General features: G+C 44.3%; 1 protein-coding gene across 10 annotated transcripts in view; it reads right to left on the bottom strand.

Annotated features, from left to right (window-relative positions):
* The window catches only part of RASAL2 (RAS protein activator like 2), a 252,565-nt gene that overhangs the window by 58,661 nt on the left and 176,401 nt on the right, over positions 1–17,503 (bottom strand). For all 10 annotated transcript variants that reach the window (XM_075003437.1, XM_075003431.1, XM_075003434.1 and 7 more), the window contains exon 4: positions 13,004–13,110. In XM_075003437.1, coding sequence (XP_074859538.1) covers positions 13,004–13,110 — 107 coding nt within the window. The remainder of the gene's footprint in view (positions 1–13,003; positions 13,111–17,503) is intronic.

Raw genomic sequence — 17,503 nt, 5'->3', positions numbered from 1 at the left:
CTCCCCTCTTCACTCTGTTGCATAACATAAAACAAGGGGTAAACTTGAAATCCGAGAAGCATCAAATTTAAAAATACATAACAGAAGATTTTTTTCATGGTCTCCATAATAGAGACACAAATGTTTCAGCAAGATTAAAAAAGGATTACCCTTTTATGTAAGTAGGAATAACATTTGCAGTTGCATCAGAAAGGTTTAAAAATAACAAGACATGAGAAATCCTCCCATTTTAGACTGCAAGATGACTGCCAGCTTGGCTCAGGAAGCAATTGTGCTCCGGAAGCACAGTACTTCACCCTTGACCAGGTGCATTAATTTAAACCTTTCCATGAATTATTTGGTATTGTCCACTGTCAAAGGAAGACAGAGGACAAGACGGAGATGTCAGCTATTTTGGTTTGTCACGTCCTATGTTTCTGTGAGTGAAGTGCAATTAAGTGCAGAAAGGAACATGGCCAAAGAACCTGCCCTGTCTCTGTTGTTTCCCAGAAGTTCCCACCAGGTCCCTGCAGCCCCAGCTAGAGTGCTGGCTCTGCTGTGCCCATTGGGTAGAAACTGCGACCAGGAGCTGTGGGGTGGCACCTGTGGATGGCAGCGTGGTGCACAGATGGAGCCTCTCTGATCATCTATGTGCCTAAGGACTGCAGGCATCTGGAACCTTCATTAAATGCTCCTGGAACCCCATAACCCCAACCCTAGCCCTGAGTCACCTAAACTCCCTCTTGGAGCCTGCACCTCAATTACCTCCTGGAGCCTGCACCTCAACCCCCAGCTCGGAGACCCCTCATGTAGCCCAATCTCTTCATCTGTGGCCCTACCCCAGAGCCCACACCCCCAGCTGGAGCCCTTACTACCTACTACCCAGCATTCCAATGTCCTGCCCCAGCCCAGAATCCTCTCCTACAGCCCAAACCCCTCACCCACAGCTCCATACCAGAGCTCTCACCCCCCCCCGCCTACCCCAACCCAGAGCCCTCTCCAATACCTCTCATTTCTGGCCCTGCCCAGAGCCTGCAACCCCAGCTGAAGTCTTTCCCACCACATTCCAACCTGTGTCTCAGCCTGGAGCCCCCTCACACCAAACCCCATCCCAGAGCCCACACCCTCAGCGGGATCCTCACACTCCTCCTGTGTCCGAACTCCCTGCCCCAGCCCAGTGAAACTGAGTGAGGGTGGGGTAGGGCAGGGCTGGGCTGCTTAGTTCTGTGCATTAAAAAAATGGCAACCCTAATGGGAAGGGCCTCTGCAACTTCAGCGTGGTAAGCTCAAAGAGCGAGAGACATTTTCAGGGGAAATAGAGAATGTAAAGGATAAAGAAAGCAAAAAAGCAGAATGAGTTTCCAAAGAGGTTAACGGGGAGTTGGTAGGCTTTTAGAAATATAAAAACAAGAAAAAAGTCCTGTCAAGAAGCTCTGTATATCAGTAAACATGAAAACGTACAGCTGTGAGGAAAAAGTTTAAACCCGAGTTTTTAACAAAACAAAGAGATGTTAAGCAACAACAAGCAGTTTGGAAATAAGACTAATACAGACTGGTACAAGAAAACACAAGAGGTGGGCCATGTGATAGGTCTTCCAGGATCCTACAGGAATTAAGTTGGCAAATCACTCATTTATTTAGGAAAATTCCTAGAGAAATAATCAGGTGTCAGACACCAGGGGGCAGTGAGGGAAGGAGCAAGCATGGCTCTTTCAGGCTCCAGTTCTGCAAATTATTTCAGCGCATGAAACTTAAGCCCAAGAGTAGTTTAGCTGAATTCAGTGGGGTAGCACAGACTTCAGCACCTTGCTGAACAGTGTCCTAAACCCAGAAAGAGCAACCCTGAGAACTAACACCTACTGAAGAAGTGGGTCTGACCCATGAAAGCTCATCACCTATCAAATTATTTTGTTAGTCTTTACAGTGCTACATGACTGCTTTTTTGTTTTGATAGAATACAGACATACATGGCTCTCTCTCTCTCTGTTAGTAACTAAATCCTAGTGATGCTAACTTGAATCCCAAATTAAGGAATAATTATCAGCAGGAAGCAGTCTAGTCATGTGAAGGAAGACAAAAATATGGGTAACAAACATCAGGACGTTATGAAGAACTAATCATCAGATTCTCTTCTTACGTTTAACCAAGCAGCAAAATTTGCAATGAAGAGGCTGCAGTAGATGTAAAGCCTGTGCAGCTCAAGGTTCAGGTAGCAGTTCTGCACAGATTCTCTGGGCTGTGCAAACACAGTACAAGCAGGCAGGTCTTGTTCTATTTGCTGGGAAGGAGGAAAGAAATTTCTTGTCCTTCACTTCCTCCATCACACTTACACACAACCTGCCATAACGTGCACCCATACTACAGCAATAAAGCGCTTCACCATGTAGCATATAGTCTTATTAGAAAAGTTAACTCAAATGGGCTTTATTGAAGTTATTGTCATGGCTTGCGCACTGCTTGAAGCACTGTCTAGACAGACTCATTACAACAAAGGATAATGTAAAAAGTTGTGCGAAGTTGTCCAGTGGGGCTCTGCGGAGATAGGTGGCACACCTGCTTTTGTTTAACATGTGAATGATCTGGAAGTTAAACAGCATTAGTTACATTCAGGGATTGTACTGAATTTGGAGGTACAGGAGTGCCAGTGAGAACAGACAAATAAACTAAGGGATCTGCCAGGGCTAGAAACAGAGCCCACCACCAACAGTTCTGAGCAAGGTGATACTCAAAATATGTCAGTGAATTGGAGGGGATTCAAAGAGGAGCAAGAAAAACAAAGTGGCTGGAAACCTTAATTTACATACGACACATTAAAAAACAATGTGCTATTGTATTGCTTCACTATGCCTTAAAACAGTGGTGTCCAATAGAAATTAAAGGATTGCGACAGCCCCCCACCCTCTGCTGCTCAAAATAAATGCCATCCCCCCCAAACTGCCAGCAACTCACCAGAGCCGCCACTGCCGCCGCACTAGCCCCTGGCACTGCAGCTGCGCTGGGAGCTGCGCCAGGGCTGCAGGAGCCCCCCAGCTCCAGGACTGAAGCCTCAGGATGAGCTGCCTCTGCCACCATGTGCTTGTCCCACCAAGTGGCGGGGGGCGTGTGTGGAGCAGGCGGAAGGTGCTCCGCACATGCAGCTCTGAGGAGCCACGTTTCACCACACCATGGTGTCTAGTTAGCTACATGTGGTGAACAACAAGCATATTGGCCACCACAGCCTTAAAGGCAGGGAATACAATAACTGGCAATATCGGTACTTGTTTGGACAATGGGAAACCGAAGTGAGAATCAAATGTTATCAAGTGGCCTGAAGGAATAATGAAACAAAGAATTTGGGGCTAAATACAAGGAAAAAATTCATTCGTATTTCTGTTTCCTTCACACATATCTCTTGACCAAGCACTGGAGAAGTCACTGTGAAAAACTAATCTTTATTTCATAGGGATACATATTTCTCATGTCTGTAAATCTATAAATAACAGCAACCCAGAATAAAGGGAAAAGAGAAACCTCCACGAGCCTCTTGGAAGTTACTACTAAGTCTGTCCCACTATTCATAGCCCTTGGGGAAATGGGAGAGAGTGCAAACTCTCACAGCTTATGTACAATAAATATCAAGTGTAAGTTTAAAGAACTATGGTGAGAAAGAGCAAACACAAAGCAAGAGAATATTAAAGTACGGAGGAAGAAGTTCAAGCACAGCCAGCTGACTTTTCATTAATAATACCGGGGCATGGGAACTTTGTGCTGCCTTGATATACTAATAACTTAACAACTCAAACTCCCACATTGACACTACTGCAGAATTAAAATTGTTTACTCACAAACCTTAGGGGCACATGGCCAGAAACGAGCAGAGATTTGTTCCAGCCTTGCAACCTGACCATAACGGAGCAGTGCTCCTGAGACAACCATTGGTCTTGTTGACTGCATAATATATGAGTCTGGACAGCAGTGAGATCTCACCATGCTTTGACCTTCAGTTAGGCTGGCTGCATTGCCTTTTGTTCCAATTAGCAGGACTCTTAAAGAGCAAAAGAGACAGACACTACTCCTGTATATCCTATTATATTCTGAACTAGAGGCAAACCAAAGAAGCCAGTCCCATCTCTATTCTCACAGGGTTCCCACTAAATTATTTCATTTATGTCAGAGCCTACACCGTGGCCGCCTTAGTTCATTTTTGTGTGTTCATCAAGTCTCTTTTTTTTTTTTTTTTTTAATTAAAAAGTGCCCACTTATGTCATTGAGTCACATCTATAAGTATGATTTCGTATCAACAAAACTAGCCAAAACCAGCAAGTGGGTGATTAAGGACTTGGTTTTCGCAAAGGGTCATTAACACTTTACTTCTGTCATTTCTGGGCATTTGATATTTGGTGTTCTCATAGTAGTAGGCATCCTTCAGTCTGCATAGACTATAGATCGCGCCCTTTAAAGTTTCAATTGAGGACTTCATTTACAGCGCCTATTGTGACTATAAAGACCCACATGAGAGTGACAGTCCTTGCTGCATCTCTTGCAGATGTAGTGGGTGTCTGGCAAGTCCTTAGTGTGCTTTCTGTGCACTCGCTTCTCCTCTGCTAGCTGTCTGATCTTCAACTCGCCCTTCTGAAGGCCCTTGTGTAACCCCTGCCTCCATCTGCTGCGGTCGTCTGCTAGTTCTTCCCAGTTGTCCAGCTCGATGTCTACCTCTCTGAGGTCTCTCTTGCAGACATCTCTGTAACGCAACTGGGGGTGTCTGGGAGGTCTTTTGCCAGAGGCTAGCTCACCATACAGGATGTCTTTTGGAATCCTTCCATCATTCATCCTGTGGATGTGGCCAAGCCAGTGGAGTCGACGCTGCCTGAGGAGGGTGTGTATGGTTGGGATTCCAGCTTGCTCGAGGACAGCGGTGTTGGTCACCCTGTCCTTCCATGATATTCCAAGGATGCGCCTGAGGCGGCGCAAGTGGAAGACGTTCAGCCTCTTTTCCTGGCGGGCATACAGGGTCCAAGTCTCGCTGCCATAAAGGAGGGTGCTGAGGATGCAGGCTCTGTAGACTTGCATTTTGGTGTGAGTGTACAGCTTGTTGTTATTCCACACTCTCTTGCTGAGTCTGGACAGAGTTGTGGCCGCTTTTCCGATCCTCCTATTTAGCTCAGTGTCCAACGACGGGGTGTCAGTGATGGTGGACCCGAGGTAAACGAACTCGTGGACAACCTCTAACGTATAGTTGTCAATGCTGATTGATGGGGATTCAGCAACATCCTGACCGAGTACGTTCGTCTTCTTTAGGCTGATGGTAAGCCCAAAGTCTTTGCACGCTTTGGAGAACTGATCCAGCAGTTTTTAAAGCTGGTCTTCTGTGAGAGACACTACAGCAGCATCGTCTGCGAACAGCATGTCTCTGATGAGGACTTCTCGCACCTTAGACTTAGCTTTCAGCCTTGCAAGGTTAAACAGTTTCCCATCAGATCTTGTGTGCAGCAAGATGCCCTCGGTTGAAGATCCAAAGGCATGCTTCAGGAGGAGTGCGAAGAAGATCCCAAACAATGTCGGAGCAAGCACGCATCCTTGTTTGACGCCACTCCCGATTCTGAAAGCATCTGATAATGCGCTGTCATATTGGATGGTTCCTCTCATGTCTTTGTGGAATGACTGGATCATCTTGAGTAACCGTGGAGGACAGCCTATCTTGTGGAGCAGTTTGAACAGACCATCCCTGCTGACCAAGTCAAAAGCCTTGGTCAAGTCGATGAAGGCTATGTAGAGTGGCTTTCTCTGCTCCCTGCACTTCTCCTGCAGCTGCCTTAGAGAGAAGACCATGTCAACGGTAGACCTCTCTGCGCGGAATCCGCACTGCGATTCGGGGTACACCCTCTCAGCAATCTTCTGGAGTCTGCCAAGGATGACGCGAGCGAACAGTTTACCAGTGACGCTTAGGAGGGAGATTCCACGGTAGTTGTTGCAGTCGCTTCTGTCTCCTTTGTTCTTATACAACGTTACAATGTTAGCGTCGCGCATATCCCGTGGAACCTCACCCTCTTTCCAGCACAGGCACAGTAGCTCATGTAGGGGTTCCAGGAGTGTGTCCGTGGCACATTTGATTACCTCTGGTGGTATACCATCCTGACCAGGGGCCTTTCCTGCTGCAATGCTGTCAATGGCTCTCTTCAGTTCATCCACAGTCGGTTCTTGATCCAATTCGTCCATTACTGGTAGGAGCTCGACCGCATCGAGGGCTGCGTCAACCACAACGTTCTCGTGAGAGTACAGCTCGGAGTAGTGCTCAACCCAGCGCTCCATCTGTTTGGCTTTGTCAGCGATGACTTCACCAGATTTGGATTTCAGAGGTGCCATCTTGTTCTGGGTGGGTCCTAATGCCTTCTTCATACCGTCGTACATTCCTCTGAGATTACCAAAGTCGGCACAGGTCTGGATGCTGGTGCATAGCTGGAGCCAGTGGTTGTTGGCACAGCGCCTGGCTGTCTGCTGTACTGTTCTTCTCACCTCTCTAAGCGCTTGCTGGGTACTCTGGCTCGGTGAGCGTTTGTACTGCAGGAGTGCAGCGCGCTTCTTTTCAATGACTGGAATCATCTCATCAGAGTTAGCTTCGAACCAGTTGTTCGTGTTTCTAGCTCTTCTTCCAAACACCAACAAGGCCGTGTTGTAAACTGTATCCGTCAGATGTTGCCATTTGGATATCGCATCGGCACCCCCAGGGCCGCTGCGCAGATTTTCCTGGAGGGTCTCTCTGAACTTTTCAGCTTTCTCCGAGTTTGCCGTCTTTCTGGCATCAATGTGGGGCCTTCCAGCAGGTTTAGAGCGGTACAGCTTCTTGGGTCTCAGCTTGAGCGTGGAGCAAACTAGCGAGTGATCTGTATCACAATCAGCACTAGGATAGCTGCGTGTCAGAAGGACGTTTTTGAGGTTATTACGCCTAGTGATGACCACATCTAGTTGATGCCAGTGCTTCGAGCGTGGGTGTCTCCATGACACTCTGTGCTGTGGCTTTGTTCGGAAGAATGTGTTTGTGATGCACAGATTGTGGTACGTGCACAGTTCAAGGAGACGCTGTCCATTGTCATTCATTTTTCCCACACCGAAGTGTCCTAAGCAGGAAGGCCATGAGGTCCAATCAGCTCCAACTCTGGCATTGAAGTCACCCAAGATGTACAGTTGTTCATGAGCAGGTATTTGCGCTACAGCAGCACTAAGCACATCGTAGAACTTGTCTTTTACTTCTGGTGTGGCGTACAGGGTTGGAGCATAAGCGCTGATCAGGTGGACAGGACCAGCGCAAGTTTGAAGAGTGATCCGAAGAAGTCTTTCTGATCCGCTCATGACTAATTCCACCATTTGTAGAAGGGTGTTTCTGACAGCAAAGCCAACACCATGCTCTCTGGGTTCTTCTTGGGCTTTACCCTGTCAGAAAAAGGGGTAGTCCTTTTCCTTTAGAGATCCCAAATCTGCGAGTTGCGTCTCCTGCAATGCAACGATATCAACTCTGAGCCTCTTCAGTTCCTCGTTGATGACAGCGGTCTTGCGGGTGTCACTGATGGCCTGAAGATCTTCAGTCAAGCCGGTCAGCATGGTCCGCACATTCCAGCAAGCAAGCTTGAATTCTTGATGTTTCTCATTTCTTGTTAATTTTCTTATTGGTTTGCCTGGTGCCCAAATTTCAGTCACTTGTCAGGTTCAGGAACCTTAAGCCTCACGCACCCAGCGAGGCAGGTGAACTGTGGCGGGACAGTACCCTATTGGCTGGGGGCTGCCCAGCTTGAGGCGGGCAGTGACTGTCCAAAGAGATGCGAGGATCTCTCCCACAGTCGAAGGCAACCCCTGGCGCTCATTCTCTACGCCAATCGAGCAAGAGCTTATAACCGGTATCTGTTGCCTCCCGTGTTGATGCAACGCTGTTCAGTGATGCCGGAGTACCTCTCCGGGCGCGAGCCTGGGCACTTATTATGGAGACTCTGGGCTGCCCAGACACCAGTGTCCTCGTCTCGGCTTTACTGATATAGTCCAAAGGAGAGGATAACCTCCACGTCTGGGACCAGCTCAGCTGCAGGAGTTGCCGGGACAGTGCCAGAAGTTGACACCGAACCGCCTTCGGACTCCACTCTGGATTTTCTGTCAGGGTTCACTCCCTTAGCCTTTCTCCTTCCCAGTATAACCCACAAGGCAGTGGGGTGTGGAGAATGTGGTGTTCTCATACTTTAGCCTAATCCCCAGCTCATATGGAATAGCAGAGGAGAGTGTGGTGTTTTGCCAGAGTGATACAATGGCCCAGTAATAAAACAGCAGGAGATGTGGCACTCTAAGATGGAGTTGCACTGACAGAGCAGTGTGTGTGTAGGAGGGGAAAGCTGGTATTTCGCCTACTCATTTACCACCAGGCCGGGATGAGTTCCATCAGCGTTACTTCTTAGCACAAATGTTCAGTAATTTTTTGTTAAAGCGGCATGTTTTTCCCCCCCAGTATTTTGTGCCTATCCTTCCCAAAAAAATATGTTTGGCAATTGTGGAGTTAGAACTAAGCCTAGGGGGAAACCCAAGTAACCTAACATTAATGCAGCTGAGGGGATGGGAAAGGAAGAACAGGCCCAACACTAATTCTTATCTATAAACACAAGCCTTCCCTCCTCCCTTTGGTAGTACACTGCCAATATCAGCAGACTCCTTCTCTACTCCCTTGTGCTGGAGATAAACAACACAACCACATTCCATATATTGGTCATCATGGGCTGTCTGTGATGGGGAAAACCACAGAATGCATATGCATTATTGTTGAGATTACACATCAGTAAGTTTACTTAGAATATGCTTTTAAGCGCATACATAGAAGGCAGAGAAACTGAATTTCTTGGAGTTCACATGCCAACCCTTTATACAGAACCATTCGCAATGACCACCAGTGAAGTGAGTATTTGAAAGAACAAAAAAAACAAAAAAATCTTTTCTTGGAAAAAACGTTCAATTAAACTAAATTATACATTTGTAAATCAAAACTCCCCGCTCAAGACAAAGGCCCATGAACATCCAGAAAGTTGATGCTGCTTTCTGTTCATATACCTCTGTTTAGAATTTAGAACAAAAAGATGCACAGAATATCGATTTCCAGCACACGCTATCAAGAGTAAGAGTTTTAAATAGCTTACCTGAGAGAAAAGAAGCTTAGAAAGCTGTAAATGCAACTTATTTTCAAGATCTTGGACTAACCCTGCCCAGCCTGCCTCTCCCCTCTCCCCAAAACCAAACCCAAAGTCAGGAGCAAAGAATCTCAGGCTGCTGGTTTGCCCCCTCAAATGAACCACGCAAATACCAATGACTGAAGAAAAGACTCAGGTGCTTTCCTATTACTGTGTTCTTCCTGTTAAAAAATGGTACCCATCCAGATGAAGAAAACCCCAAATAACTTTTAGCAATATTAAAGCCACACCCTCCGTTCCCACACCACGGATATTGGACTTCCTTATAATACTTCTGCCATTTACCCCTCTTCTTAGATCTATCCCTCCTGCACCCAGGAAAAACTCAATGTGAATCAAAAGAATATACAAGAGAGGTTTTCTATTCATAAATTGAGCTGGAGCTAATCCACCAAGTAAGAAGGATGTTTACATTCAGTAGTTTTGGTCCTGGCCCATCTCTTCTTAAAAATGTTCTGAGTTTTACCAGCCATCCATAAACCTAATGAGATTCGAGATCTGCAACATCCACCAGTTGGTGTGAAAACAGGCTGGTCTCATCTCAGATTCACTGTGGCCAGATAACAACTACAGCATACAAGATAGAATATGCAGCGGAAAACTTACAGAAGTATTGTCTTTCAAATACAAATTAGGAAGATACAGCAGGCTGACAGTTACACAGGTGGTTAGGACAACAGGAAAGCACAATAACAGCTGCACAAGTAGTAACAATAGCCTTTAAGACTTTCTGTTTATAATCAAAAAGAAGGTGTGGACAGCTTCCTACACCTCTTTGCCTTAGAGTTCCTAAAATACTATCAAAATTGGAAAGAAGACCGTAAGATTGTATACAAAACACCAATGGAAGAACAAAAATTGGAAAAGATGAGACCTGGGAAAGAAGAGCATGTGTGGAAGAAAAAAAATAAGTGAAAGAAAAACTTCTGAAGTGTTAACAATGATGTGAATTCAGAGACAACAAAGACCAACTGAAGAAAAGACATTTGAGTGGAGCCTGTGGAAAAAAAACCAGGCTGACATTAAGTAATCTTGTTGTTTTACAGATAAGCTACAGACACAGCACACTGCAATACATTCAAACATCTGTAAGATTAAGGGAATTCCTTATCAATACAGATGGGTTAGGTCAGAGTCACTAGGATTTACAAAAGCCCTCAGAAATCCTCTTGGTACCTATGACTATTGTCTAGACTAGAGGGATGTGTGTGCAGAAGTTTTTGTCCCAAGATATCTTGCAACAAAACTTCTATCAACAGATCATGGCCAGACCACAGAACGTATTGAAAGACCGTGGCTGGACTTCCTGGCCACTCCATCAGCAAAACAGCCACCTGAAAGAACAGCGGACAGGCTTGTGCAATGTCCAGGGAGCCTCTTCTATCGACAGAAGGGCCCCCCCCACCCTCCCCGGGACTTCCAGATGCCATTTTGTCGACAGCAGCATTCTTCCTCATGGCTAGCAGGATACGGCTGTTGATGAAAGTGCTGCATTCTGTCAACTTACTGTCAATAGAGCGCCCTTGGATATCTGGATGCTCTGCGGCTTTTGTCAACAAATCTCTCTAGTCTAGACACAACTCATATGTCCTCTGCTCCCATGGCGATACTGTAAGTGTACGTTGCATATACACAAACTTTGAGATTTTTATGAAGTTGTAACAATTACATTCTGTAGTTAGACTAAAATCCTATTTCAGAGTGCCATTTAGAATACAGCACTTTAAGACTATCAAAACAGCAATACATTTACTATAGACTGCCTTTTAAAGTGAAGAAAGTGCATTGTGTCAGTCCCTCAACCGATATCAGAAGTTCAACTTTCGGTCTCGTTATGAGCCTTTTAGGAAACAAATAAAAGGAAGTTCTTCACACAGTGCACAGTCAAACTGTGGAACTCCTTGCCAGAAGATGCTGTGAAGGCTAGGACTATAACAGGGTTTGAAAAAGAGCTAGATAAATTCATGGAGGTCAGGTCCATTAATGGCTATTAACTAGGATAGGTAAGGAATGGCGTCCCGTGCCTCTGTTTGTCAGAAGCTGGAGATGGATGGCAGGAGAGAGATTGCTACGTGTTTGGTTCACTCCCTCTGGTGCACTTAGTATTGGCCACTGTCAGTAGACAGGATACTGAGCTAGATGGACCTTTGGTCTGACTCAGTGTGGCATTTCTTATGAAAAAAAGAAAAACAAACAAACCATGGGCACCAACCATGTTTAACTACTCTATGGGTATGTCTACACTTATCTGGAAGGTTGACTGCTGCTATGCGATTTTTGGTACACCAATTGCGTACCAAAAATCAGCTTCGCAGCTGTCGACTTCCACAGCTGTCTTCGCAGCAAAACATCGACAGCCGCACTGCTCCCGTCAATCTTCCTTAATCCTTGCCACTCGCAAAGAGTTTCGTGGTCAACATTGACCTCGAAACGGCGCCCTGGAAGATCAGACCTAAGTAGCTGATCTTCCATAGTCAGTGTAGATGTAGCCTCAGACAGTCATCGTCCTGTATTCATCATTGATAGTTTAATCGGAAAGAGGATAGGAAAACAGCCCAAGATGGAGCTACCATTCATTTGGTCAGGAACTTTTTATCTCTTAAATTCCAATTAATTTGGCATGTAGAATCTGGTTCAGCTTACAGTAAGTTTATTAAAATTGAATCCACCTTAATGCTGGCAAAATATTTACTGTAAAGTTAGATAATTGACCATTTACTTATACATTAAAAACCTAAAAATGTTTGTAACTGAAGTTAGCTAAAACTACTCTTCCCAATGTTGTGAATATTCTGAGTGACTTCTGGTAATTTGGAGGTGATGGGGGCACACAAATGAATGCAGCTATATTGGCCTTAACTCGCTAGAGAACAGAGGAAGAGAAATCAGTGCTCACCACACAAAGAAAAGGCCAAAAACTTGGGGGACGGGGAGTGGAGAGAAACATAGAACACATTTTAAAGTTTTCAAGAGTTCTTATGTGTAATGAAGAGGAACATAAAGATCTCTAATATAATACAGCTGGACTTACCCTTTTTTAAGCCATGTCTAACTATTGGAAAATATTTAAAAAGGTTTCATTTTATCTTGACTTGTGATTTGACAGAACTTTCTTCTTTCAGACTAAGCATAACAGTAAAAAAGCCTTAGTGCTTTAGATTCCAGTCAGGGTACTAAAATCTACAAGATGTTGGCAAGAAATTCCAGACTCCTTACTTGAAAAGGTAAATTGAAACAAACAGCCAGAAGAATTAAAGCTAATTAAACACAACAGAAAAAATTGTCACTAGCTTTGAAATAAATCTGATGAAGTGGGTCTTACCCACAAAAGCTCATTACCTAATAACTAAAATTGTTAGTCTTTAAGGTGTTATAGGACTCCTTGTTTGTTTTTGTTTGTTTGTTTTTTTAAATACTGTAAACTGTTAGCCATTTCAGACCCCTAATTCATTCCACTGATATGGGGAAAACACACATGCTATCACAAGACTCAAGTTTTATTACGGACAAAAAATATCAAGCACAAAGCCTACACAGGTACCTAGGACATATTTATATCAGGCTACTCTTCACACCTTTGTTGGTTTGTAAAGTCTACATGGCTACTGATTTTCAGATCAAAATCTTATGGATAGGTAAATTATGCGTCTCCTAAAAAATGCTCCCCGATCATTTATGGTTGCTGATATGCATGTCTGTTTGGCAACCAGTACTGTTAAGGTGTCTCTCTGAATCAAAAGACTGAGTACTAGATTTGTTAGGATATCCCAAACTCCACCCCCCATTCAATGGGAAGACATCCCTCCTTTGGAGAAAAGGCACACACTTACTGGGACTTTGAAAGGAGAGGTGTTTGAAGCATCCATGGAGTTGGTTTTCTCGGATGTGCTGGTTCCCGAGATGCTCCGTCTGCGAGGAGACCTCTCTGTTGGGACCTCTGGAGAAGACACAGGAAAGAAGGTGGGTGAGCAAAATTTAAGGGAAAAAAAATCAGGTTTTTATCCTGCTCTGGACAGAAGCTTTCACAAATTTGCAGATGCATTAGCTAGCATCTGACTTATATTTACATATTACCCATGTCTTATTTGCTACCCAGGTAAGTTATAGAGACATTGCAATTGGTAACAAAATCAAAATTAGGAATTTTATTCAGTCCTATAGACAATAGACATTTATGATTGCAGACACTAGTGAATCTGAATACTCATCTGTATTGCTACCTTCTAGACTTACTACTGCAACTCAAAGAACTTTTTTTTAAGTCATCAAGATAGTAGATAACATTGCCAAATAAAATCTGTGACAGAGGTAAATCATGACTTTATCCCATTTGGAACATAATTTGACAAAGGTCAAAGTTTGGTCTTTTGAAGATAATGTGACCCTACTGCTAGCTCAAACTTTGAGACCATCAGAAGGCTGATTGCTACCTGTATAAAAGAACATATATACCCCTGCAGATAGAAAAATAGGTCAGTTTCTCCTTGTTCTGCCAATATGACCTTAGTAAGACAGGACTCTGGCATCCTAAATCTGTGCAGGCAGATCTGGCAAGCTAAAATCTTCACAGAAGATGTGCTCATATCTGATTTTAAAGATTTATACAGTATGCACATGGCAAAAGCAAACACACACACACACACACACACACGTGTAATACCTTTATCACAACTGCTGCCCATCTCCAGTTCAAACACTAGCCTTACAGGAATCCAGCTTCATAAATAAGACATTCTCAATATGGATATGAAAAACCACATCCTCAGACAAAGTCCATTGTTATCTTCTGGATCTTAAAGAAAAGGAGTAAACTGTGACTCCAAAGACTGACATTGTGACTCCTGCCGGTTTCCTTTCAAAAGACAGATGCAGCTTAAACTTCCATTTCTGGCTTCCTGGCCCTTGGGATCCGTGCTACTTCCACTTAAGAGAAAGCTGGTTCTCTCTCTCTTCCCCCTCCCTCTTTACAGCTTGCAGAGAGCGCGAGAAAGAAACACACAGGACTGCAGCTATTCAATCAATCGTTCCGACTGCACATCCTCATTAGTTACTTTCAGGCTATTAACAGACGCCCAACTGCCGGCTCCCCTCAGCAACACAAAATTTCACTATATATCCTGAGTCACAGCAACAACAAACATTTACTGAAATTTACAGCCATCTGCTGCCTAGAGAACAAGGATTCCTTCACCAAAAATAATCACCCCTCCCCCCAGCAAAAGCCTTCTCCAAGGAGAACATTACCTGTGATGCCTATGCCAATTGGATTCTGTTTTATCCATATTATAGTAGATCTCACCCAAGAAGTCTTGAAGGAGGAAACCAAAATTTATCATACTAATTGAAAGGTTAAGAAAATAGAATCTTGCTGCAAAAGTAGTAATCCCTCTGCTGTAGGCTTTTTCTTTTAAAAAATAGAAATAAGTCTCCCACATCTTGCCTTTAAACATCAATGATTAAAGAACTGCTAACACGGAGAACTGCTTCCAAAAAAAGCAACATAGAAAGCTGAACACGGATCACTGGCTAACACTGGTAAATGAGCAGGGCACAGCAGTTAGTCCAAAACCACGAAGCTGATGCAAATAGCTCTGCTTGCACAGAATAAGTTAATCAAGCTGTCAAGGCTTGCAACAGAGAGCTCCTTAGCTTTCAGGGAGATTTCTCTGCAGGCTGAGGCTTAGCACTGGACACTTCCCCTCATAAACTAGGAGGCACCAGCCATTTCCTGGTTTTGGGACTGGATGACTGCTGGACAGGGCACCTTTAGAGATCAGAATGCCTAGAGAGGGGCCAGTGGCAGACCAAGGATTAAACAATGGTCACTCCCATGCTCAGAATACTTTGCTAGTATTATTTCCTCTGCCTTCCTCATCTCCCTCTTCCTTCCCCCTGCCCCACCCCAAAAGTGGGGAGCAAAAAGTTTAGCGTATACCTACAAAGCAATTAAACACCTGTGGCTGACCCATGGCAGCTGACTTGGGCTGATGCGGTTCGGGCAAAGGGGCTGTTTAATTGCAGTGTTGACATTTGGGCACAGGCTGCACCCTCAGCTCTGGGACTCTCCCAGCTTGCAGGGTCCTAGAGTCCAGGCTCCAGCCTGGGTGTCTACACTGCAATTAGATAGTCCCTTAGCCCAAGCTCAAGTTAGCCAACACAGGCTGGCTGCAAGTTTCTCCTCTCAGTGCAAGACATAAGTTAGGTAGATACAGCCTGCAGCATGTCACACGGAGCTTCTCAGAGAGGCCGTTGTATCAGATATAGTTCCATAATCAAATTTTGGGTGGAAATTTAATTGAAGGAAATGGAAATGATGTATGCATTTGGAGCGTGGGGTGAAAGTGAACTCCCTTCTTTCAAATCAAAGAACATCAAGTAATGTAATGGTTTTGGCTTTCTCCACTTCACACACACAGGAAATCACTTCACATCATCAAAGCATCCCAAGTCATTTAACAAAGTGCTGATTTTGCAGAGTCATAAATAAAAACAGAAGACTTAATTCCCTGCCATTTTCAACAATAGCTGGTCCTCTCCCAGGATAGGAAGTTACAGGGAGAAGAAAGAATAAACCAAAGGAGAGAGGAGAAGAATCTATGTTCTGACCCCCACCCCACCCCACTTTGTATTGCTGCAAAAGGAGTATCTGCAGCAATCTGCTGGGATTCCTGCATAGGTTTCTTCCATGCCCAGAAGATCCATAAAAGTCTATTAAGTAAAGAACGGAGAAAAAATATCCAGGAGACACTTGAAATCAATTAGAAACAACAACAACAAAATATCAGCAGGAGCAGATTAGAAACCTGCAGGATCAGTCCCTAGCAAAAATTTAACAGCCTACATATAAAATTAGCCCAGCTCCACCTAATTCCAGGCCTGCGAACTGTGCCCTTAAGAAAGCACTTCTGCTGCGTTGGGTGGAAAATCTATCCTGTTGCCACTAGACAAATATTAGATGGTTGCCTCTCTGGATTCACGCTACATACTACTATTGCATTGTTTTCACCTGCTGTAAAATCAATGCACCTTTCCTGGTCTCAGTATTAAATTACAATCGTTCTCTGCATGACTCACTCTTTAAGGCCAAGACTATAGACAAATCACATTGTCTCTGTGGATAAATAACAGTCTGAAACCTTTTCATTTGGTGTCTCAACCTCTGAATATAGGATTTCCCCCATTCAAACTTAAAAAAAAAAGCTGTAAACATCCCTGTAGGTCACTTTTAATTCATCAACTCATTTATCTGCGTTAAATAGTATTAGTCAGCTGCAAATTCGCTGAGGAACTTACTTAGACATGGCAGATGCCTGTGAAACCAGATCTACTCAGGACTACATGCAGCTCCCTTTCCAACCCATTAGCTGAGGAGTGTGCAAAGTGGGGATCAGTCCCAGGTGGGAAATTTCCTAGCGGGGGGGGGGGGGGGCACAGCACAATGTGCTGCTAAGTCACAGACTCATCCATCTCATTACAAATTTTGAAATATGTTACTGTTTTTAAGTCTGTGTATTCACATTTATATACCGATTAATGAAGTTATTACAGTCTAAATATTTATTTTCTCACACATGCCAAAAGATTTTTTTCTCCCCCATATGAACATAACTGAAATTTCCCTCAGTTTGGATTACATTAGACAGGTAGAAGGAGGGCTGCTAATTGCAGGGATGAAAAGTGGGGCCCGACATAAAGAATTTGCTCACCCCTGATTTACATGACAATGCCTTCTTTTCTGTAGAACACAATTACTCATTCTTTTGGCCACCTGGCAGGTTTCTTTCAAGAGACACAATTGCCAGTTCATTAAGTGTCCAGCCGGTGGCACTGGTATGGCAGATGGCAGACACCCTTCTCCATTGAATCCAGTCATCTTGGCCACACATTCAGGCCACAGCTTCCTTCAGAAAGGGAGCAAAGGTTCACAGGTTTCCAGTATAGTAGCCTGGTGTTTCCAGCCTTTAGTAACTTGAATCCTTGCTTTTTTGGGCCCTTGCAGCCTACTACGAAGACCCTTCTCCAGCAGGGAAAGGCAAGTGGGGATGAACAACCTTTGACTTGGTTGGGCTGAGTGTACAGTATTGGTCAATCTCAAAAAAGATATTTCATGATCAGTCAGGATCCAGGAAAGGTAAAAAGAATGACTGGGGATGTGGAAAATCACATGAAGAGAAAAAAAATCCCAGTCTTTTTAATATCTCAGAAAGGAGACAACTAAGAGGGGACATGCCTAGAAAACATTGAATGCTATCGAGAAGGTAGATCTGGAGCTTCTGTTCTCCCTGTCAACAATAAGGTAATTTGATGAAAACTAGGGGGAGAGATAGATA

The sequence above is a fragment of the Carettochelys insculpta genome, chromosome 9 (genome assembly GCF_033958435.1).
Source record: "Carettochelys insculpta isolate YL-2023 chromosome 9, ASM3395843v1, whole genome shotgun sequence".
Classification (NCBI taxonomy): Eukaryota; Metazoa; Chordata; order Testudines; family Carettochelyidae; genus Carettochelys; species Carettochelys insculpta.
This window is presented reverse-complemented; position numbering and strand designations above follow the sequence as displayed.